Below are 24,369 nucleotides of genomic sequence, written 5' to 3'. Positions count from 1 at the left end.
AATGAGTCATCCGACCATAGTCCATTCGAAGTTGTAACCGGACAACAACCACAGTCTCTGTACTCACTTGCCGTGCGAGGACATAGCAAAGCGTCTTATGCATACCAGTTTGTCAGGAACTGGCAAAATCTGACAGAGTTAGCAAAAGCACATTTGAACAAGGCGACCAAACGTATGAAGAAGTGGGCAGATGAGAAACACCAACCAACAAAATTTTATGTTGGAGACAATGTATTAATGAAACTCTTTCCCGATCACACAACTATCTTTCGGGGCCACTACCGAGACTTCATTCGCAAGTATGATAGCCCCTTTACCATCACCAAGCATGTTGGAAACTTGGCATACAGGTTGAACTTTCCATTAAACTTTCAAGTGCATTATATATTCCACATATGCAACCTGAAGCTGTTTTATGAAGATGAAGGAGTCCCTCAACAGAGCATGCATCAACGTGCTCTTATTTTGCAGCGCACACCATCGATGGTCAACATCTCAGACAGAGAACTAGAAGTCATCCTTAACCACTCCAACAACTATCTCGGTGAAGTCAAAAAGTACTTAGTTCAATGAAAAGGTCTACTAGAATGTGAAGCCACCTGAGAAAAAACTACCTACATGTTTCAGCATCGTCAACTTATAGAGAACTACCATGAACAATTGGCGTCGAGGATGACACCAACTTAGGCGGGAGAGCGTGTTCTAGATCACCATGTTTTCACCTTTTTGTTTCTGATGTATATACCTTTTCAACACTCTCAAGTGTCCCCAAAAGACTTTCTTATTTAAGAACCCCCTTGTATTGGGCCCCTTTCTCCCCCTCTTTATGTAATCTACTTACAAGTTATTATAAAAGAAGTTTTATTCATTCTTGCGTCCTTGCTTTCTTGTTTACTTTGTGTTTGTGCATTTATGTATTTTTACTTTCGCTCCTACGCGTGTTGTGAGTTGCTTGTGCGCTTAAAAGACTTGTTTTTGATGTTTGTGGTTACGTGAAGCTACATCGTCGGGGCCTTCGCTTTTAAGCCCACGTGCAAATAAAACAAGATGGAAGAGATTCATGCCAAAGTTTTCTTTCCACTTGTTCTTTCATAGTGTTCCTTTTCATCCTAGATTTTGGCAGCACGGATTCAAATTATAAAAGGTAGACTATCAATTAACGATCTTATGTTACATTAAGCACCACCAATCACGAGCATTATGACAAAAATCAAAGTTGGAAACTTGTGAAGCCTAACAGTGGAGGAGATGAGTCAAATTATGGACTGAAAGAAATCGTTGAAATTGCCAGCAGCTGCTTAGAGCAGTCGTTCTTGTTCTTGTGTCAAAAGTAATCATTTCCATCGCCCACCTTAGGAGCGTACTACCAATATAATATTTTTTATGTGGGCGTTTCCGCATAGTGGTGCTCCCACACGTGTGATGGTCTCCAAAGCCCAAAGCCCAAAGCCCATGAATGTATGAGAGAGAGAGAGAGAGAGAGAGAGAGAGAGAGAGATGAATCAATGCTTGGTGGGGGTGTTGATGCAAGAGATCTGATGAGATGGTAATGAGCAGAGGGAGGACCCATTCCAGATCCTCCTCTTCCTGGATCGTTTTCCCCGCGAAGGTGCCCACGTTCCTTCTGATACTCATCGTCGTCTCCTCCTCGCTCGCCTTCTTCCTCTTGGTCTTCTTGTCACACAGGCAGATTCCTAATCTTCACGACGCACGATCCTACCCGGATGCCGGACTCCACAAGGTTTGTCTCTCTCCCCCTCGCTCTCTCTCTATTTGGGTATGTGGGTATCGTTAGAAAATGTGCTCCTAGGGAATTCCTGAGTTGCTTTTGATTTGGGTACTCTGGTAACGGAAAAATTCTCTCGCTCTGTGTGTGTGTATGTGTGATGTGGGAAAATTGATTAGAAGCGGGTATTTACCAATTCTTCGCGAGCTTATTATTGATGATTTTGGTTTCTTAATGCAATGCTATTCCTGTGCATCGGGTAAAATTTTCATGTGGTTAGTTGACTTGATTGAAGAACCTTCATGGTCATTTTATCAAATTGTTTAGATATGGTGTTTTTCCTTTGCTCACATCTGAACTATATGTGTAGATTTCTCCGTCTAGTATGTAGCTCAAGCTGTGGAAATTATAGCAACCAACCATTCAACGGGGCACTTTTCTTATAATTTTTTTTTTGGTAATTGGATGCCATTAGCAAGCGTGAAGCTTTTTTTTCTGTAGTTGTATAGTAATGTTCATGGCCTTCATAGACATATATACTACGGCACATGTGGTTTGCCTTTAAGCTTATGTTTTATTGACAATGTATTATTTTTCCGGCATGTTGTTGCACTTCTTAGAGAGTTTTATTTCTTAAAATAGTAATACTAGATTTTTGCTTTGATTTATCTGCAGGATCAAGAAGAATGGTTATGGAAGGCCCCTCTCAATCGTGGGTTCCATCCATGCACTAAGCCTACCCGTAATTATGAAGGTACTTATTTGATTATGAGTTTCTATTTTTATACTCTTTCGACATCTAGATTGTGTGTCACATAAGATTCCCACCCATTTCACTTCTATCATTCTCTGTCTTGTGTGTATGTTCTCCAAGTGAGAATCATCTAAATTGCTTTATCCATGTTTAGTAGAGTATTTGGTAACTTCCGTGTCTGTCTCAAATCTCAACTACCAAGCATGATTCTCTTGTTTGATTTTGGCACAAGCTTTTTGAATTTTGTATCTTCTCCGACATTTATATTCTGCTGTCGAACAGCGCCTGAAGCTTGGAACAGATACATAACAGTGAGAAGTAACACACATACACATATAGGAAGCTTACTTTAAAGAAATGACATCTAGATTGTGTGTCACATAAGATTCTCAACCATTTCACTTATCATTCTCTGTCTTGTGCTCTTGTGTGTGTGTGTGTTCTCTAAGTGAGAATCATCTAAATTGCTTTATCCATGTTTAGTAGAGTATTTGGTAACTTCCGTATCTGTCTCAACTCTCAACTGCCAAGCATGATTCTCTTATTTGATTTTGGCACAAACTTTTTGAATTTTGTATCTTCTCCAACATTGATATTCTACTGTTTAACAGCGCCTGAAGCTTGGAACAGATACATAACAGTGAGAAGTAATGGTGGCCTAAATCAAATGCGTACTGGGGTAAGTTTGCTAAGTAGGAGCTATCTTGCTAAAATTTGCTGTTTTAAAAATCTGAAAATTCAGTAATCAATCTCTTGCTTATCAAGGAATATTGGTCTACCTCTGAAGTAATCATGAGTTTGTTGTCTAAGAAATACTGGTAATGGTGATTGAAATGTTTTCTGCTGATGTTTGTCGTAGCGAAGCTTAAAAACCCAAAGCTAGAGATAGAAAGGAATACTTCACTAAGAAATTTTGTTCTAAACTTTGCTTTTTGGAAAGTAAAAAGTTAAATGAAAATAATCCTGATAAACACAAATGTGTTTTGGCCTACAGTTGAATTAATATATTTCCTAAATGCAATATGCATGGTGAACTTCACATAATTAAATTCGTGATGCTTTTGGAGCTAATGCTTCTTGATATGGTTATCTTTCATGAAATCTGTTGAACATTTTAGGTTTTGGTCTTCTTAAATACGTGATATGGTTGTAACATGCATTATGAGTGCTGCACTAAAATTACCCCAGCTAAGCAAGAATTCAATTGACTTTCCAACTCAAAATTGGATGCATTGCTTTGTTTCATGGATGTCATTTCCAATTGATAAGGTTTTATCTTTTATGATTCTGATGAACATTGTCATGATGTGGTCTCCAAAGATATGTGATATGGTTGCTGTGGCACGCTTGTTAAATGCTACACTGGTAATTCCTCAGCTGGATAGGAAGTCCTTCTGGCAAGATTCAAGGTTTGTCATTATTTAAGTTTCTGCATTCAAGATTGGACCATTTATTTCCTTTGTTACATATTTTGTCATCTTCCTAACTTCTTTCCACTTAAACCAGTACCTTCTCAGACATTTTTGATGAGGATCATTTCATCACAACCCTCAGAGGAGATGTAAGAATTGTTAAAGAGCTACCAAAAGAGTTGGAATCTGTTCCCAGGGCACGAAAGCACTTCACAACTTGGTCTAGTAAAAGCTATTATGAGGACATAGCACAGTTATGGAAGGAGTACAAGGTATGTCCTGTGCAATTGTTGATTTACACCCTTGTCATTGTGGTTGATCTACCTTCCTGGCCAAAGGACTTTATGTGGAGGGAGGGATATTAATTATTACTATTGAATAAGTGACGTGCAAGGGTAAATGGGCATAATAGTTTTTCAGCAGCTTGGATTCTGTTAGTTATATTTCTCTGCAGTCTGGGATGCTCTATGAGATGCTTGTTAAGTGTTGTCTGTGCTTCGTCATCGCCAATAAATAATACTTTTATGGTAGCTTTTGGGAAGTTTGTTGATGAGCACGCTACACTTGTTTGATAGAAATCATAGTCACAAATATTGGTCTCGGCTATATCTCAACAAGGCAAATCTCACAATAATATAGGTTTATTTGATAAATCTTGGGAAGATCTTGGCACTTAAATTTTTTTAAAAATATATGGAATTAGCATAAATGAGTAAGAAAATCATATGCTTAGATAATAAAATACACATTTATAAAATAGTAAAAGAAATAAGTAAAATAACTAATGAGTTTTATAATATTACTGCTGAACATCTATTGCTGACTGCACCCTTCAGATGGACTGCAGAACAAAACAATGTACAGTTTGCCAGTATGAAATAACGACAGATGAAGGGATGGTTGTAAAACTTGTTAGATGGAAATTGTTATGGCGGTAAAAAGATAACCCGAAATACCTTTGTGGCAATTACTACCATGGATCAATATTCTAACTCAATATTATAGTGGTCTTCTGTTTTTCAATGTTACTCTAGTAAAAGTAAATCTGGACCCAGATAACATGATACCTGAAAATAAACTGATGATGTTTACTTCATCACGCCAATTGGTAAATGAGAAACTCCATTTGTGATGTTGTCAATGTTTCAAAGGTCGATCGGTAATTTTCATTTCTTTGATATGTTATTTATAACCAAGGAAAAATATTTCGGTAAGTATATGACTAATTTGTGGTGCATATAAATAATGAGAAACCTCCTTCATCACAAAAGTTATATTAGGTGCCAATAAAAGAAAGTTATTTTAAGTCTAGTAGAAGTTGTGTAACTAAAAAAGCTAGAGGAATTACCTATGCACAAAAGGAAGCCTTATTATTACTTTTGGTTTGTGGATTGAGAGTTGAGACACTGGGTACCCATTGGCTTGCAATCAGCTTGCATATTTTTTCAAGCCGGTTAATGGCATATTCCAAATCATAACCAAGGAATTAAAGCCTTGTCCACTTATACATCAAGAAAATGTCGTAATACTCCCAATTCCTGGCCGCTCATTATATGTTAAACTGCTCAGTATGAGGATGATAACTACTGCAATGGCAATACTATTGATCTATGTCACATAGGTGCGGGTGCGGATACGGCAATGCGTCACTATAAAAAAAACTTGGGTGCGGGGGTGCGGGGAAGGTATATATATATATATATATATATAGTTAACATTACGTGTATGTGTGCACATTTATTTATTTATATATAATAGAGATAAAAATGGACTTGATTAGGGTTAACCAGTGTTGTTAAAAGCACGCCTTGAGGGGCAAAAGGCGCTGGCCTAAGGCGTGCCTCATCAATGAAACATTTTGTAGTATTTATTCTAGATCAGTGTTATAAAAAATGCGCCTTGATATTTTACATGTTAATTTCATATTTTTTAGTATTTATTTTAGATTTTCTATTTCTTATTGCTTGTTGTTTCATCAATAAAGCATTTTTTTATTTATTTGTATTTTTAGATATTTTTTATAGTTTTTTTAAGTTTTCAAATTTTTTTTTTGAGGCTTACGCTTTATGCCTCGCCTCAGTTTTTGGTGGAGCGCCTCGCTACGCCTCAACGCTTTTCACAACATTTGGGTTAACTGAATTTACTTTTGGATAGAAATGGACCTTAGTGTGGTTGACTTCATCTAACACAAAGGAAGTTGTGTCCAAGTGTCGCACCTGCCTGGGTGCGGGTGCGACGCAGGTGCGGTGCCCTGTTAGAAGAGTCCGTGTTACATAGCTATTGATGTGTGATAAGATGAGGATGAGACCTTGAGGTTCTGGGACTGAATATGTGACTATTGACCTTGCAAACCATTAAAACATAGATAGCTTTCGAGTCAAAGATTCAGGGTGCTACTCTATGTTGTCTTCCTCTTGTTCTATGTCAATTAAAATTTTCATTATCAAGCTGATGAAACATTAAACATTGATAAAAAATGTCCAAACTGTTTCCATCTTTACTTAGTTTTAGATAATTAGCATTTCTTTTCATACTCAGCAAACGATAGTTGGTATACCAGGAATATCTTTTATCCATGCGAAAAGTATGACATTCTGTATATGTTATCAAGATGGAGTTATTCACTGTTCACGAAAGGTTGATCCTATAGAAATTGTAGAAGCACTCATGTTTGTCTGTGTGATAAATGCCACATCTTATTGGTAAACATTTGTTTGGTTCATATGACATTTGAAGTCAGAAAACTGCTCTTGTTTTTTGGTAAAACAGTGTACTGTTAAATTTCTTAATTTCTGCACAAAATTCCAATGTTGCTGTCATTTTAACAGGTTATTCATGTTCCAAAATCTGATTCTCGGCTTGCAAACAATGACCTGCCACTTGACATTCAAAGGTTGCGCTGTCGTGCAATGTATAATGCTCTCCATTTCTCCCGTCCCATTGAGGACCTAGGAAAGGTCTGATTTGTTTTTCCTTTTTTATTTTCCTTTGAAATATTCAGTGATGAAAACTAGAACTTCTTTTGCTGGCTTTGTCTGGGTTTATTTGGATTTGAGAGATCTCCTATGGGATATCCTATAAACTAGGTTCTGAGAATACATGACGGTGACAAAACAGAAGCTAGTGGCACGCTTGAGGTCACATGGAAGATACATTGCTCTTCACCTGCGATATGAGAAGGACATGCTGTCTTTTACTGGCTGTACATATGGGTTAACTGATGATGAAGCTCAAGAATTAACAGTACTGAGGTAAGAAATAATTGAAACAGTCCTGCATGCAAGATCGTTGCCTTTTGGTTATTCATAAATAAATGGCACTGTTTTCTTGTAGAGAGAATACTAATCATTGGAAGACAAAGAAGATAAACTCAACAGAACAGCGTATTGGAGGCCATTGTCCACTTAACCCCAAAGAGGTTGGGATGTTTCTACGAGCACTTGGATATCCTCCATCTACTTTAATATATGTTGCTGCTGGTGAAATATATGGTGGGGATGGCCACCTTGCAGAGTTGAGATCTTACTTCCCAAACCTATATTTCAAGGTTGGTTGATAACTGATATGTGCATGAATCTATGACAAAATTAAGTAATGATATTTTCTGTTCATGTGCCCATACATATGCTGATTATCAGGATTGGTGACCTTTAAGATCAATCATTGGCAGGAAACAGTGGCAATGCCAGAAGAACTTGAAGCATTTGCCAATCATGCATCTCAGAATGCAGCTATAGATTACATTGTATCTGTTGAAAGCGATGTGTTTGTCCCTTCATATTCAGGAAACATGGCAAGAGCTGTGGAGGGTCATCGTAGATTTTTAGGCCATCGTATGACAATTAGCCCAGACAGGTACCATTTCTCCTCTTTCCTGCCAAGCACGTGCCCTCAATAACCTTTACACTTATTCTATTTCCAATTTAAACAACTGATGCCCTCCTGAATTCTGTATGCAACCAGTGACGTAGCTAGGATTCATGTGACGGGGGGGGGGGCAAACAGGGGTGTAGAAAAAAAAATGGTGTGATAGTCGGGGGTTCGGGGGCAGCGCCCCGTTTTTTTTTTTTTTTTTTTGAGATAAAATAAAAAATGGCTGCAATTATTAATAAAAATCTATTTCATATGGACAAATCAAACTATTTGCTGCAGTCAGGGATGGGCTAGGACTGGGCTACAAAAATGGATAAAAAACTATTTCATATGGAATCAGGGCTGGGCTAGGACTGGGCTTTTAAAAAAAAAAAATTAACTGTTTCGGGAGGCAGGACTGGGCTACAGCCCAGTCCTGCCCCCCCCCTCCCCCCCCCCCCCAGCTACGCCTCTGTATGCAACACCATACCAGATACTTCATGAATGATAATCCGTTTTATTTTAGTGAAATGATACTTATTATGTTGTTTTTTCCTTTTTTTGGTCCCTATAGTCCTTGTTGGATGAGTAACAGCTAGGGAATTAAAAGTAAAAAAATGCCTATCTCTGTCCATTTGATTGAAAATAGAGCACCCCTCTTATCGAAGCCAATGCCTTTTTCTCTTTTGAGAGGGTACATGATGGATTCTCTTATAAAATTTTCTCAGGCTTTTCTGCATTGAATTTTAGCATGTCAAGTAATTAGTAAATAAGCCTTTCTGGTACTGAGAAGAGACATTTGTATCTTTTTATCTTATTTTAATGATAAATAATAATTTTCGTCTAGTTTTCACTAGTTGGATGGATGTCTAGTTTGTGAAGAAAATGTTCATAATATTTTCCACCTTCTATTATTCTCTATTCTTGCAGGAAAGAACTAGTAGAACTTTTTAATAAGATAGAAGCAGGGGAGCTTGAAGAAGGGCCCTTATTCTCATCACTTGTCACTCAGATGCACAGATTTAGGTAAATGCCGTTTGGTTGCATCCTTTATGGAAGTAAATCAAACTGGATCACTCTGTTATTTAGATGTCTTTATGATGCACCGACAGCAGCAATTTTCTAGATGTCTTTAAACTTTTTAATCAGTGTTCAAGAGAAACTATTTTGTCGCTTACAGGCTTGGCGCTCCTAGAAAAAGGGAAGGTCCTCTGCCTGGGATAAAGGGTCGAGGACGGTTTCGCACTGAGGAATCATTCTATGAGAATCCATATCCTGAATGCATCTGTAAGAGAGAAACACACACAAATGGCATAAGGTGATAAAGGTATTGTCTTCTCATCCATACTGGATGTTTGAATTGACTTGTGCATAAGGTTTCTCCTTATAATGATGAATATGATTCTGGTTGCTGTTGAATGTTGCTATGCAAAATGACCTTCCAAGGTCTGGTCTAATATGTATGTGTTTCAGTATAGGAGTGTGTTGTTATCCAGTGTCATGAACTGTCGTCAGTTTCTATAAACTAATGGAATTTGGCCAGAATACTGGACTACAAATATATTTCATTCTCGTTTCTTTTGCCACAGTATTAGCTTGAATAACATGGAGACCTTCAATGTGCCAACGTTTGGTGCCTAATAGTGAAACAGCTTGATGCACTATCATATAGTCTTGTACAGAGCATGTTGCATCTTCCAATTCAAGTTATTTTGTTCCAAGTTTCTAGATTTTCACCCATGTCACTCCAGAGGTTGAATGTTTTACTTGAAGTAATATGGTCGTAAATGATTCATCAACCATAAGATATAGATATTAATTGAGAATTACTCAAGAGATATCTAAGTAATTCCCTTTCACGTTTTATTTCTTAGTTTCTTTATGTGCACAAAGACAATATCGCTGGAGGCATTCTAATTAGCTTGTGCTTCTTCGTCTATTTTGAGTTTCTAGTCTCCATCTTTAAAGTAAACCACTATAAGACCCTACCCACCATGCTACTTTATTTGTCTCTTTTAATACTTTAATCTTGTGCTAAGTTCCACTGCTTCCACCATGTTACTGTAATCAAATGTCCTCCAAAAGAACGAGAACCCATGAGCTTCAAGAGCGCAATCACAAGGCACAAAGTCACTTCACAAGCGCCTCTAAGGACACACAAATAGGCCACTAAGGGCTCCAAAAAGAGATAACAAAGAGCACCAAAAAGAGATCACAACGAGCACTTCACTTAAAAAAAGAATATTATTTTATTAATAGGAGCAAGTACACAAAGAATGCATACATACAAGGGCTGAGAATTCCCATTATATACAAGAGAGAAGACACCAACTAGCCGTTACACTAGTCTAACGGACTAGTTGACCCTAGCTAAAATACAAAAAATAAAAATAAAAAGTACTTACAACAAATAAAATATATACAATAAAAGTATATATATGTATATATTCATGTATATACAATTATACATATACATATATACATGTGTATGTCTCTCTCTCTCTCTCTCTCTATATATATATATATATATATATACTACAATGCTCCGGGAGCACCTACTCCCACCTACTAGAAATCATAGTTGTAGGTTGCATCTTCTCAATCAGACCTTATAGATGTACTTAACACAATTTATTTGATAGGAATCATGTTTTTTGGACATCAAGATAGGTTTTTTTAAGTCATGAAATTTTGTTTCATTGTGAGCCATTGATTTTTGAAGAAACTTATTTTCCACTAAATAATGATTGTAGATCATATCTATAGGGTCTGATCAACGAAACACTCAAATTTTGAAAATTTGAAGCTTCTATTAGGCGGGAGTAGGTGTTCTGCGGGCACCCCATCATTACTAATATATATATGGGAAATGTTAACCAACAAAATGGGCATGATGCTAAATAAAACATGCTAATGGATTTTCGGTGTGGAGACAAACATAAACATTGGAAGCAAGAGGTTTTAAGTTGAGTAAGAGTAAGACAAAATATATGGAATGTCGGTTTAGTAAGCAACAAAGTAGTGATGGGAGTGTAGTGAAGCTTGGTGAGCAAGAAATACCAGTGGATGATTGTTTCAAATATTTGGGATCTATCATTCAAAAGTATGGAGAAATTGATGGAGATGTAAATCATAGGATAAAGGTTGGGTGAATGAAATGAAAAAGTGCAACTCGAGTGTTGTGCGATCGTAGAATGCCATTGCGGTTGAAGGGAAAGTTTTATAAGACGACTATTAGGCCCGCTTTACTATATGGTACAGAATGTTGGGCTGCCAAGAGACATCATATTCAAAAAATGAGTGTAGCTGAGATGCGTATGCTTAGATGGATGTGTGGAAATACAATAAAAGATAAGATTCATAACGAGAAGATACGTAAGAAGGTAGGCGTTGCACCCATTGAAAATAAGATGAGAGAGAATCGTTTACGGTGGTTTGGACATATTCGGCGAAGGCCTAATGATGCTTCAGTTAGAAGGATGGAGAAATGGGAAAATATATTAGTTAAAAGAGGTCGGGGTAGGCCTAGGAAGACATGGATGAAGATGATAGGAAAGTATATGAATGCTTTGAACCTCACCGAGGACATGGCATTGGATAAAAATGATTGGAGGAGAAGGATTCATGAGGAAGACCCAGAATGATTTTCTTTTTTGGTTCATATCGCTGACCCCAATTGTTTTGGGATGAAGGCGTAGCTGTTGTTGTAACCCCATAGATGTGTTCAACATGATTGATTTACTAGAAATTGACACTTAGATCATGCATTTTGGATGAAAAAAATGGTATTTAGAGCCTCAAAAATTTATGAAAATTGTAGGCCATTGATTTTGAAACCTTATAAAAACCTATCCATGCATCAGAATCAAATGCTCCAAGAAGTGATTCCTATAAAAACAAGCATATAGATCACATTTGTATGGTCAAATTTCGAAAAAACACCAAAAATCCAATAGCACCCCCCCCCCCCCCCCCCACTACCATAATTATGATGGTTTTACTCTTTATTTACTTAGATCTAATCTTGCTACTAATGAAGGTATGGAACTACCAAGCTGAAAATCATAGGTTCAAGCTGTATCGACTCAAACTGACCATATAAATGTAACATGATTTGTTTGCTAACCATGGATCATGTTTTTTTTTATGTAAAAACATGATTTTTTGATCTACAGGAAATCTAAAAAATGAAAAGGTGATTTCTACTCAATAGTTCCTCACCTTCATTAGGACCAAATATTATATATATTTACTACCCTTGTGGGTAAGGAAACCTCTAGCTGGAACTCAAATGAGGTTGTTTTGACCAAATCTGACCCTATGGATGTGTTCAACATGGTCAAAATAGTAGGAAACAACCCTTGGATCATATTTTTTTTGATGTAAAAATAAGATTTTTTGAAGGCTGAAAATTTGGCACATTGCAGGTCATTGATTTTTCAACCTGGAAAGATCTGACATACACGTTGGGAAAACATGATCCAAAGGTTGGGTTTCCACTAAATCAAATACGTAGATCACATCTGGAGGGTCAGATGTGCAAAAAACATTAAAAAAATTATAGTTTTTTACTCGGGGGGTTCCTTGTATCTATATTGAAGCTTTATATGTTTTACCATTAATTGTGTACTAAAAAATGCTTTGGGTCAAATTATTTCAAGAAAAAAAACCTCATTGTTTTTTATGTAAAGTATTGGTGCTATATGAGCCGATGATTTTGAAATTTTGTTTTGTTCAAATGACAAAATTTTCTGATTTAGTACGTGTTTTGACTTTAGAGATCGAACTGTAAGGTCTTTCTAGAAAACATGTTATAGAATAATAAAAAATGAAGGGAAAGTATTTACTACTTTTGATAGTACCATACTATCCAGCATTCTGCAAAGAATGAGTAAAAGTCGCAGCAAATATTGTGTCAATGTCAAGAGGTCAGACATAGAATCAACGAAGAATAAGACTTGGCGAAAATTGCTGTCTTCTGGTAACAGCACAATTTGGTTGCAACCTTTTAATTGAGTACAAAATCAGGCAATAATTTGCACTCACCATGTTTGTTTGTCTACTGTTTCGTTCTTAACGGGCTTTAGCCACTTCTGAAGTAAAAGCTTAAATCTCAAATCAATTGCAGCCTAATAAGTTCTGGACATGTATGCAGGAGGATGAGTTTCTATCGCATGTATCTTGGTGTAGAACTGGGTTGCAGGCATCCATTCTTGACATATGAGAAAAGTAACCTCGGGGCGTAATTTAAGTCATTTTCTTTTAGTGATTTGGCTTGTAGTTGTAATTTTTTATTGTTTTTGATCTAGCAAATAATTACTTGAGTATATGGAATTTGAGAAATTAGCTGTTCACACACACACACACACACACATATATATATATATATACAGAGAGAGAGAGAGAGAGAGAGAGAGAGAGAGAGAGAGAGAGAGAGAGAGGTTTCCTTGCTCTTATGAATTTCACGTGAATAAAGCCACTAATTTTAGTAAAAAATGTCTCGGCAGAAGAAAAAAATCGTCACTTGTTTTTTAAAACAAAGAAAATTCCAAATCTTTAGCGGCACATTTTTTGCACTGAATCTTCAAGTAGCCACGAACTCCATTTTTTTTGTAACTGTGAAGGTTTTGCTTCCGGACTTCTGAAAATGGCCTCTCTCTCTCTCTCTCTCTCTCCAAGCTTAAAAAATCCATCCTCAACCATTTACCCTTGTTTGGACTTCAGATAAACACGTTGGTCAGTGCCAATTAAAGGCTGATTGGTCATGATATAGTTTTGACTGTTTAAAGTTTAAACTGTAAAATTGTTGTGTTGGTTTGTGCATAAACCCTGTTTGGGCACCACCCTTCATTGTATGTTCATCTTTGAAATTTGTGATATTGAAGAATAATTGATTTCTAATGGAATTACAAGTGGGAAGAATCCCATGAGAGAATACGATTATATAAAAAAAAATTCTCAAACGTATGATACCACATTATTTGTGGTTTTGCATAATGGTAAACAAACATAGATCAAATTAAAACCAGACGTTTAATTTTCAATGTATTTCAAGTTTATTAGTCTAGCTTAAATGCCATGAGCGAATCTCCAAAAGTAAAACTATGAACGTGAGCAGCAATAGGGCCCCAAGAAGGCATATAATCATTACAGATATTTTAGCTCTTCCATCTCAGGGACAGGCAATTCGGACACCAAATTTACCAAATAAAAAAGAAACAATCAAACTGCCATATTAGATCTCAACAGCACGAAGCTGGACATGGTCATATCATCCCCGAAACAATCAATTCATTACTTTGCCGTGCCTACATAAAAATTCTTACAAAAATACAGGTGCAATGAATAGAGTATGCAGCATACTGAGTTGCACTACAATTTTCTAATAGTTCATCGTACAAAATTTGCTGTCAACTTTCCAATTACAACCAAATGCAACTTTTATCGACTAAATGAATGCCTTGATGCGTGCCACGATGAGAGACTACCCTTTGCAACCGATCCTACAATGAGAAAGATGGATGGTGACCATCCAAAAAAGAAAGGCACAACTGTATCCTTGCCCAACAGTGGATAAAAGTTATAAACATGCAAAATAGTTAAAATTATACTGATTCCAAAGCGTATATTGTGATGAATAAATACAAGAAATTCAATAGTAACTTTTAACATTCTTCAAGATCATGGCAAAAGGTTCTGAGCGTCACATTTTGCAGCAGGCTCATCTTGTGGTCTCATGGCTGGGAAGAGGATAACTTCCTGTACAAAGAAAATAGGTGGCAAAAAGAGTTTGTTATATTGTATTCCAGAAAGCAGCACCTGAGATTTGAATGACAGCTTATCTAGCCCTAGCAGATAGGCCAAGCACTGACCTTGATGTTTGGGGAATCTGTTAAAAGCATTGCAAGCCTATCAATCCCTAATCCCCACCCAGCAGTTGGTGGCAACCCATGGTCCAGAGCAGTGCAAAATGATTCATCAAAAGCCATTGCCTCATCATCCCCAGATTGACGATCCTAGAACCAACACAAAATCAGGAATACCATCCAGCAAAATATTTCAATAATGGACCCATAGACCACATCACAATACCTTAAGCTGTTGAGCAAAACGATCACGCTGCACAATAGGATCGTTCAACTCTGTATAGGCATTACATACCTAACGAAAGAAAATGAGCATCAACAACGGCAGAAAACATGAGAGAAAACCGAAGATAAAATGGTGTAACACTACCATACCTCGTGCTTGTTGACAAAAAGTTCGAAACGTTCAGTCAAGCCTGTTCTTGACCGGTGCCACTTTGCTAGAGGGCTCATTATCTCCGGATGGTTAATGATGAATGTAGGACTCACACATTCTTCCAAGAAATGGCCAACAAGCTGGCAGTCATACACAAAAACATGACAGGCCATAAAAAGTTGATTGAGTTGAAAAGCCAACACCACAAAAGGGTCCAAAATAATTTGAAAGAATTTCTTTGCATATAGCAGGATCTACAACAAGCATGTAAAACAATGAAACAATCCATTGTAGAATTTCATCCATCTAAAGAGCCACCAAAAATAAAAAATGGAAGTGCTGTATATCAGTGTAAATAGTCAACCCGTGAATAATTATCTCACACTTACAAGGAATCCTTTTCGGCTGACATGAAGCATATGCAGTCATCAGTCAGAAATACTGGGACTGGCATGCACGAATTATCGCTTTGATTCATGTTAGTTCAACATAATTTACTTGTCGGTAAAGCAAAGTTGCTAATAACTTGGTACGTTCATGCTAATGACAGAGAATTTCAACTTGATATATTAACAGAATAAAACAATACCTTGTCCAATAATCTAGTTGTTGTTTGTGGAGGAGGGCACTTCACACCAAATTTCTCACAAGCATCAACTAAATATTTGTTAGCAGCTTCACTTGCGAGGTCCTTGGGAATGCTAAGGTTGGCCTCAGCCTCCAATCCTTCAATCATGTCAATCCGTCTGAAGTTTACAACAGCCAACCAAGAAATGAGTATCCCTAGAATAAAATCTGCTTGTAAAAGATCTAATTCTACAAAGATACAAAACCAATATCTAAAAATTTTACCTGAAAGGGGGAGAAAAATCGATCTCTATGGGATCATTTTCATAACCATTTGAATGGTACTTAATTTTATAACCACCTGTTAGCTTCCTGACCATTCCTGTCATAAATAACCAAATTAATGGAACAAATATCCAAGCAAAAAAGCTACAAACACTAAAGCATGCCATGAAAATTTCTGGACATGGATCTATATGGTCATAAGGAGTTACCAGACAGCATTTGCTCAGTTAACTCCATCAGATCTTGGTAGTCTGCATAAGCCATGTAAAACTCGCATGTAGTAAATTCTGGATTGTGAGTTAAATCTATTCCTTCATTTCTGAATTGTTTCCCAATTTCATAGACACGATCCAGTCCTCCAACAATTAACTGTTTAAGATAAAGCTCTGGGGCTACACGCATAAATAACTTCATATTCAACTCATTATGATAAGTGATGAATGGCTTCGCAGCAGCTCCACCAGCAATCATGTTCATCATAGGTGTTTCAACCTGATATTTTAACATATAAAGATAACATAACAATACAAAGAAAGAACTCAAGGAAAACAAAAACCCTTGTAATTGAATGGGCAGTAAGAATAGTAACAAACCTCCAAAAATTCTAGATCATCAAGAAATCTTCTGATGTAAGAAATGATATGACTTCTCGTGTAGAATATCTCTCTAACCTCCCTATTCAACATAAGATCTAGGTACCGTTGACGATAGCGGGTTTCCTATCATTCAGTAAATACTCTGTCAAAAAATATTGTTTTTTTTTTCATGTAAGAAAACATACAGAAACAAACATTTGATGAAAGATGAATGTTGAAACATAACATAGTCCAAATGTATCCAATCACTATATTTAAAATTTCCTTCAAAGAACATGTAGCATAGAACATATTTGAGATTCTGATTGCATCCCTTCAAATGAACTGGTCATGGATTCCCAATGAAACAAACAGCAATGGTTTTTAAGTCAACAACCTCAAGGATGCCATAAAGTAAAAGCTGGATCCTATGACCCATACAGGCAAAGTTTGCAGCTGAATCTATACAGGATAAATTTATCAGAATACCTGATCTTTTACAACATATGCTTCAGGATTCCTAGGATTTCCAGGAGTCCATGCATCAGAAGGCTTCCCATCATTCTTCTGAGAAAAGAAAACATGACAAGAAATGTTGTAAGATTTTAAAAACTCACATGGTTTTACAACTTAAAAAAATGAAAAAGGAACAATTATTTGGTAAACATGACTTCTAGTGAATATCCATACAAGTACTTTGGATTGAAGATCCTTGCCAGGAGCAGCTTTATTTCTGGGCATCATGCAGAGGCTGGGAGAGAGAACACTGAATCTTTTAGGGAAAATACTAAGCTCACCTCGTTGACTTTTTCCTGTAGCATAGCAACAATGCTTGAAACATGTTAATCTATGAAAAATAAAAAAGGATTATATTGTTCATCAAAGAATAAGACAGATTCACTAGTGATTACATTGCTATGCATCTTGAAGCAATTAGAGGGCATGCATCATGCCGTTAGTCATATAACATGTTTAAATCCGTTCAAATGGATCCCAAAACTATATAGAACCCAATTGTGGGAGGGCATATTTTAGAATTATTAAATCAAACATTAAGCATCTAAGACAGGGAATAAGTACTGGAAGAAATTATCTACACCCAGCTACATAACATTATTTACTTAGTCTAGCAAAGTTGCAAACTATCAGTCGGGAGACAGCTCACATATAAACATTACAAGACAAAAAATCTTTTGCAAAAAAGGCAGTAGGACCTACACTACTCTAGTATTCATTCATGCCCACATAATTAACATTCATTTGTCTCAAGAATACTAGCCAAAAACCACCCCACCAAATGGGAGGGGGTCTGGAACAAAAAAGAAAGAAAGAAAGAAATAGGGTGATTTTCAAATTGGCACTTAAGTTTTCAACATAGCTAAAAAATGCACCTATCATCATCAATATATTTTAAGGATAAATAAAAATAATAAAATAAAATATTGAGGGAGGAAGATATAAAATTAAAAACCTCCTAATCTATAAGCCTCTCAAAAACATGTTAGCATATAAGAGCCACAATATATTCTAATTGTTGGAGGGTGAAATAGTAATATCTTTGTTAGTAGTAACTGCAGTTAGAAATTTTTGGTCAGATGCTATAGAATTCACAAAAACTCTAATTTTTTGGCCAGATGCTTGGCGAAGTTTGCTAAAGCAGGGGGGAACAAATGTTGGAAAGATCGTCCCCCGGACTGGCAACCTCTGTATGAGGCCTGATTTTGTCTAGCCATACTTTTATTTTTCAGTCGATAATAAACCGGTAGGGGTCCACCAAACCCCAGCTTGCCTATAAAAAAAACTGCAGTTAGTTTTAAAAAGGTTCTTTCAAACTACAGACAAAACTTTGGTGAACTTTTGAAAATTTGTACTTTAGGTGCCTTTTTTTAATTATGCCAAAAAATTAGGCAGCATTTTAAAACTTCCAAAAAAATAACATAAAGTTAGCCATTTTATATGACATTAAGTCCATTTTTTAGTTTCTTTAAAAAAAAGGAAGTGCTTAATTATAGTGAATTTCTCCTTAATTATAGTGAATTTCTCTTTCCTGCCTAAAGTGCAGGTAGAAACAACTAGCAGAAAAACAGGAAAAAGAAAAGGGCCTAAATATTACAACTAAAAAGGGTTTTCGTATCATTCTGAAAAGTTTTGTAGAGAACATCACATTTCAACCAAACTACCCTGATTCAACTCCTAAAGGAGGGTAAATTTGAAAAATGATGCTAACATGCTTTAAAAGTAAAGCCTACAAAGAAACCTTATACCTACAACTTGAAAATCTTAATTGACAAACACTCTATATCACCTATAAATCTACCAACCTGGAAATCCCGAGATCCCAACGATATCCCCACGTTTCACACCAGCATGATGCTTAGAAAATTCAGATTCATCCATCTCTGAGTGCCTATCAAAAACATTAAACAAAATTAGAACTAATTGCAAGTCAAAATGATAGCCAACCAGGCATAAGAAAAAGTAGTTGGTTTATGCTGGAACTGAGACCACTATAGGCATTCAAAGATTTAAGCAAGAATAGGCTTTAAATTGATAAGTCACCCAATCACGATATGAAAATATGGACAAAGAGAAATTGACCTATTCCAATAGAAAAGAGTAATATGAAGACAAGTATCATGCAGAACCTGTTTTTTCCCCTCTTCTATAAAGGGGTGAATTTGAAAGTATCAATTATTATACTGCTAGCAAGTAGCAAAGAAAATTTCTATTAATAGACAAACAGGAGAACAAGGAGCCTGTTTTTACCCCCAACTCCGATACAGGGGGTTGGATTTCAAAATTATCAATTGTTATACGCTAGAAAGTAGCAAAGGAATTTTTTATCAATAGATAAACAGAAGAACAAAGAGGATCTGAACCAGCTTATCTATGTTTTGCCACTATATTTCCCAATATGATGTCCAAATATGATATGCCCAGACGAGTTCAACTTCAACAAAGATTTGAGAGGTCCTTCAAACAAGCCTTATGGATAGGCTACAGAATAAGACAATGTCTCTTGGAACCAAGTCTCCCTTCCCACTTGTCTCAGACTCTCACCAGAGTAGAAAGCAGAAAGCTAAAGTATATGAATGCTGCAGTCATGATAATGATGTCCAGTGGGCTCAATTACTGAAGGAGAAATAGAAGATACAAAGCTGGCCTTGGCAATGAAAGGGAAATTGTCCTTCTGGATAAAGGATATTGAAAGGGTGGTGCAATCACATCATGGATTTTGGTCAAAAGGCACAGGTTAATCACCTTTTCAGTCTGACTTGGGCTGATGAAGATTGGGAGCTTCCCAAGGAGAGAAACTTGAGAACTCTCATGCTTGGAACATGGGAAAAATGCCAGGAGAAAATATGACATATAATCCAGCATTAGTTGCTTTATGGCCAAGTATTGCCAGAAAGGAACTCCAGCATTTTGTATGAACCATTTTTAGTGGTATCCTTTCACCAAAACATTCAGAGAATAATTGCAGATCAGCCAGGACAAAATGGACTAGAACTGGTCTCATGGATTAGCACCTTGTGGACAGGAAATTTGCATTAGAATTCCTACTATCTTGATTTTTTTTGTTTCCTTTAGGTGACATCTAATCACCAGCTCTTTGCTTTTTTTTTGTCCACCTCTTCTTTATTATTAATTCTTTATACAAAATAGAAGAGGAGAATTGAGAGCAGCAACCTACCAAAACCAATGATGAGAATCAAAATGAAATTTATTTCAGTAGTTTCTGATCACAAAGGAAGTACTACGTGGAAATATCGAGATAAGAATGAATTGGAATTTGGAAGAGATGGAATGGGTGGCCTAGATGGAGAGTCAATTCAGCAAACAATTTCGCACGTCAGTTCCGACCTCTTAAAAGAACTTGATAGAGAATGATGATCAATTGATGCATGGTGGAAAAAGACGCTCAGTGATTCTGCTCCAGCTTCCTCCTCTGGTACTTGGATTGAATTGACAAAGGCGATGTTGCTTAGGAGTTTTAGTTGGATTGCTAGAGCTTTCACTAATGCACCAACAATTTGACAATGTAATTCAATTAGCTCCTCCCCTCTAAGAATGCCTTGTTTACAAATTTGCAGGGAGGACTAAACCTATAAATTATGTCAAATAAAATTGATGCAAATGACCATTCCTTCATAGTGGAGTAATCAGCCTAAACATTGAAAAAACAAACAAATAAAAGCATGAGATAAGGCCCATAAATCACAGGGAAAAGATATACAAGTACCTTGCATCAGCCATGACTTGTACTTTGACCCCTTCACCGTGCAAATCATAGAAGTACAATTTTGAAGAGGAAGTTCGCTTGTTCAAAATTCTCCCTAAAGAATGAAAGATAGATGTTACAAAAAGAAAAATCATAAATGACATGCAAAATCTAAGAAAAATCAATTTAGAGTACCAGCCAGAGATTCAGTAACATCTTCCATGTGTTTGCCATTATTTAAGTCTTCATACTTCTTAATATATTCGCTTATGGACATAGACACATGGAACTTATGAGGATATGGATTGATTCCAGATGTCTTTAGAGCTTCTAAGACTTTCAACCTATTTTCATAGTATTGCTGCAGCCATCAAAACAAAAAAATAGCACATTGAAAGATAAAACAAGCAAATTGGCAAGTGTACACATACATATGACACATGCCAAGAGACAAACAAACAAATGTGTATGTGCATGCATGAATAGAGAGCTCACACTTTAATATTTATTTGTTGAGGGAGAGCATTTGTTGAAATATACCTTTGATATGTGTCAAAAATCCAAATTTTCTTTCTTTTTCATACAAATTATCCATTTTCAACAAAATGAATACTAAAGGTATACATCAAGAAGCTCTATAAGAATTTGAATCCCAATACCATAAGCATGAGCAGAAATAGAGATTAAAACAGACCGTTGGATCCAGGTCATCTTCATCAGCTGCTTGCGGCCTTTGAATCTGTGAATTTGTAGCAGCAGCAGCCTGCATAAACATATAATAGGTGCAATCATGAACTGCAAGTAATGACACGAAAATGTTGACATGAAGCAAATATGTTGCAATGAAAATGGTTTCACCCAAGGTTGCCAAACTAGGAAGTGGAAGCGGGAAACGATACGGGAAGCGAAAGCGAGAAGCGCAGCATTTTAAAAATTATAGGAAGCAGGAAGCAAAGTATCAATTTGAAAGAGAAATATGAATACAAAATGAAGCAATGTGGTAACTGAATATGAATCGAACAAGAAACAAATAAAAACTAAAATAAAATTGATCATTCTTATATTTCATGATTTTTCACTAAAAGAGTTAAATTTTTGTTAAAATCTAACAATGAAGGTTACCAATTTAGAGAAAGTTCATGGGAAGTGAGAGGAAATACATGAAAAACATGAAAAAAAATGTGAGAAAAGCATATAGGAAGCATAGACCATGCGTGTGGGAAACATAGAAGAAGCGTGGGAGAATCGAGATTCCCATGAAGTTTCGGAAGCGAGGAGTATCGTGCTTCCGAAGCAAGTTTCCGGGAAGCGAGCTTCCCACCTACCTAAGAAGCTTCCGGTAACTCTGGTTTCACCATTCTATTATTAAATTTCCGTCTATTTATGAAAATCTGTTATTAAAATCCAGATACCAATTGGGCATAGTAATATGAAATTTAAAAGGAATAAGAACAATGAAAAAAAACAACAGAAATACAAATGCTGATAGCGAGTGTAGCATCTTAAGTGTTACATGTTAGACAAAACATTTCATGAATTATGTCTATGATGCCATGAGTAAATTCCTTTGTTGGATCGAATAAGATAGCTGGACTGAGTAGATTCACACTATCTTAACTGATGGTTCTCTGGTTGAAATCCCATGATGAGCTCTTCCCCAATTTAGTCCAAAAGCCAAATAAGAAACAGACAATGCCGGTGATGTTGATAGTAATAATGCAGAGTGCTATGCTATAAATTTCATATCACTGACAAAGCGTCGATCTTTCTTCGTATCACTGACAGGATAGCGCAGAGCGCGCCGAAAAGTAGCCAAAATCACCCTTTTACAAAGAGAAAACCTTGGACAATAATACTAATCGCTTGTTGAATGCCAATAGATGCCTTTCATACCGTAAAATTCGATGCCAAACAACAAAGAGACTATAAATTGCGCACATAATTGATATAAAGAAAACCGAACATGACAAAAGTTACCAAATTCTACAGCAGAATATCAAGAGATTAACTGAAAATCATAATTAATCCGTTAAAAATTTGTTTAAGAAAACAGATAAAAAGAGATTGAAAAAAAAGGAAATCAGCGAGGCATTTTCACGTTCATATCTCCAGAGAAAAATGAGAAAGAAAGTACAGCTCAATAATTATATAATAAAACCAAAGACTTGCCTTCTTCTTCTTCTCTTCCTCTTTCAGCCTCCTTTCTTCCTCCTTCTGCTTCATCTTAGCTTCTCTCTTCTGAGCACTACACGGAATCGAGAAAGAAATCAGGCCATAAAAAACCGAGCAATGCGAGAGAGAGAGAGAGAGAGAGAGAGAGAGAGAGAGAGAGAGAGAGAGAGAGAGAGAGAGAGAGAGAGAGAGAGAGAAATTTCGGGCCGATCGAGTACTTTTTGCTCTTGGCCTCCATCGGGTTCACGGAGAGCTCCGATGAGGACGCCGTCGTCTCCGCGGCGTCCGCCATTAGAGATCGAAGATGAAGCTCGCAAGCAGATTCTAGGGTTTCCCCCTTCTTCTTGCTTCCTCTCCTTCGCTCTTCGTCTGAGAGAGAGAGAGGGGGGGCGTTAGGGTTTTCCGCGTCACTAACTATCTCTGTTACAGCGTGAGGGTTTTTGCATGGAAGCTGAGAATCCAACGGTCCTGAACCGATATGCGCACGATGGACGGATGTGATTCGCTCGTCGTCTGGTTTCCGGTTTCCGGTGTGGTTCGTTTTGCTTGGCGGACACGCATTTGATAAAAGGCGAGGGAGGGTGTCAATGGATCGAACCGGTTGACTTGGACTGAATCCAGATAAGGGTCCATGATTGACTGGACCTGGACTCGTATCGTGTCTGACTTCGTAGGTCCAAGTCAGGATGAGTCCGATAAGGATAATGGGAAGAAACCTGTTGGGGTATATCAGTTTCTAGATCCGGACCCAGATTGTGTTTGACTTTTAATGGCTCCACGTGCGGATGAGCCCTCCGGTTGGTCATGGAACGGGTCTAGATAGAGTCTAAGGTAACTGGATCTGGATCTGAGTTGTGCTTCAATTATTAGGTGTTTGTTTGGATGGACTTTGGTGGAGATCAGATCCAGATCCAATTGTGTGGGTCCAACCAGGCAACAGCAGTCAATAGACTTTTACTTTTTTTAGCCCACTTTTGATAAACGAGCTGAACGAAACGAGCTTGATGTGTTCTTGGTTCATTCTTGTGGTGAGCCAAAATGAGTTGGAGCTCATAGTGGGTTTTAGTTAAACAAGTTTAGTTCGAGCTAAGAAAAATACATTGTTTTAGAACTGAAGAATATATCTAAAATATGTTTCTTAGTACCTAACAAGCTTATAAGAGTCGAGCTGAGCCGAGTACCTATTGTTCGCATTCAGTTAGCCGGCTCATTTTGAGAGTTTAAACTAGCTCTTTACAGGCCGAACATGAGCCTAGCCATGAGCAGCTCGGCTTGTTTTGCAACGGAAGCCATTGGACTCGTATCATAATCAGATCCAAGCTCCACTATGATAATTTGAGTCGGTTTTGGATCTAGAATTGGACCCACTCTCTCAGAGAGTCAGAGCAAGACAAGCTGCTAGGTCAAGCGTGACGTGAGCCATACCCGATCCGTTTCCGGCGTCAGATCCATTTTCCGGCCTGGTTCAAAACCTTTCTCATTTGTGGGTTCTACTTTCAACAATTTACAAAAGACGGCTTAATTATCAGCTATTTACAGAAAGCCGCCTGACTCTCTCTCTC

At 37.0% G+C, this 24,369-nt stretch overlaps 2 protein-coding genes across 4 annotated transcripts; one reads left to right on the top strand and one right to left on the bottom strand.

Annotated features, from left to right (window-relative positions):
• The first annotated feature begins 1,477 nt into the window (after nt 1–1,477).
• LOC149838239 (O-fucosyltransferase family protein) lies at nt 1,478–13,069 on the top strand. The gene is made up of 12 exons (XM_090006468.1): nt 1,478–1,741; nt 2,402–2,480; nt 3,092–3,159; nt 3,801–3,889; nt 3,987–4,164; nt 6,721–6,849; nt 7,010–7,143; nt 7,226–7,439; nt 7,563–7,747; nt 8,675–8,770; nt 8,925–9,071; nt 12,900–13,069. Exons 1-11 carry the CDS (start codon nt 1,544–1,546, stop codon nt 9,064–9,066), a joined length of 1,512 nt encoding a protein of 503 aa, XP_089862594.1. The 5' UTR covers nt 1,478–1,543; the 3' UTR covers nt 9,067–9,071; nt 12,900–13,069.
• Nucleotides 13,070–14,081: 1,012 nt separating this feature from the next.
• On the bottom strand, nt 14,082–23,341 carry LOC149838238 (lysine--tRNA ligase, cytoplasmic-like). 3 transcript variants are annotated; one of them, XM_090006465.1, is made up of 16 exons: nt 23,026–23,341; nt 22,805–22,880; nt 21,330–21,398; nt 20,831–20,996; nt 20,657–20,750; nt 18,735–18,820; nt 17,104–17,225; nt 16,903–16,980; nt 16,432–16,557; nt 16,048–16,330; nt 15,839–15,935; nt 15,576–15,732; nt 14,986–15,126; nt 14,837–14,905; nt 14,617–14,760; nt 14,082–14,503 (listed from the first exon to the last, which is right to left on the bottom strand). In XM_090006465.1, the coding sequence occupies exons 1-16, from the start codon at nt 23,097–23,099 to the stop codon at nt 14,426–14,428; spliced, it is 1,860 nt and encodes a 619-aa protein (XP_089862591.1). In that variant the 5' UTR covers nt 23,100–23,341; the 3' UTR covers nt 14,082–14,425. The 3 variants fall into 3 exon arrangements, with proteins under 3 accessions (XP_089862591.1, XP_089862592.1, XP_089862593.1); XM_090006466.1 differs by having other exon boundaries at nt 17,110–17,225; XM_090006467.1 differs by lacking the exon at nt 14,837–14,905.
• Nucleotides 23,342–24,369: the final 1,028 nt, after the last annotated feature.

The sequence above is a fragment of the Nuphar pumila genome, chromosome 5, assembly GCF_984573655.1.
Source record: "Nuphar pumila chromosome 5, dmNupPumi1.hap1.1, whole genome shotgun sequence".
NCBI classification, from domain to species: domain Eukaryota; kingdom Viridiplantae; phylum Streptophyta; class Magnoliopsida; order Nymphaeales; family Nymphaeaceae; genus Nuphar; species Nuphar pumila.
The sequence above is the reverse complement of the archived record's forward strand: the minus strand, read 5'-3'. Positions and strand labels throughout refer to the sequence as shown.

Excerpts from the sequence above, each read along its gene's own strand:
- LOC149838239 (XM_090006468.1), top strand. The coding sequence starts at position 1,544 with ATGGTAATGAGCAGAGGGAGGACCCATTCCAGATCCTCCTCTTCCTGG. Across the intron at positions 6,850-7,009 it reads CCATTGAGGACCTAGGAAAG|AAGCTAGTGGCACGCTTGAG; the intron begins GTCTGATTTGTT and ends GTGACAAAACAG. Across the intron at positions 7,144-7,225 it reads CAAGAATTAACAGTACTGAG|AGAGAATACTAATCATTGGA; the intron begins GTAAGAAATAAT and ends GTTTTCTTGTAG.
- LOC149838238 (XM_090006465.1), bottom strand. The coding sequence starts at position 23,099 with ATGGCGGACGCCGCGGAGACGACGGCGTCCTCATCGGAGCTCTCCGTG. Across the intron at positions 20,751-20,830 it reads TGTTACTGAATCTCTGGCTG|GGAGAATTTTGAACAAGCGA; the intron begins GTACTCTAAATT and ends TTCATTCTTTAG. Across the intron at positions 15,127-15,575 it reads CAACTAGATTATTGGACAAG|CTTGTTGGCCATTTCTTGGA; the intron begins GTATTGTTTTAT and ends TATGACTGCCAG.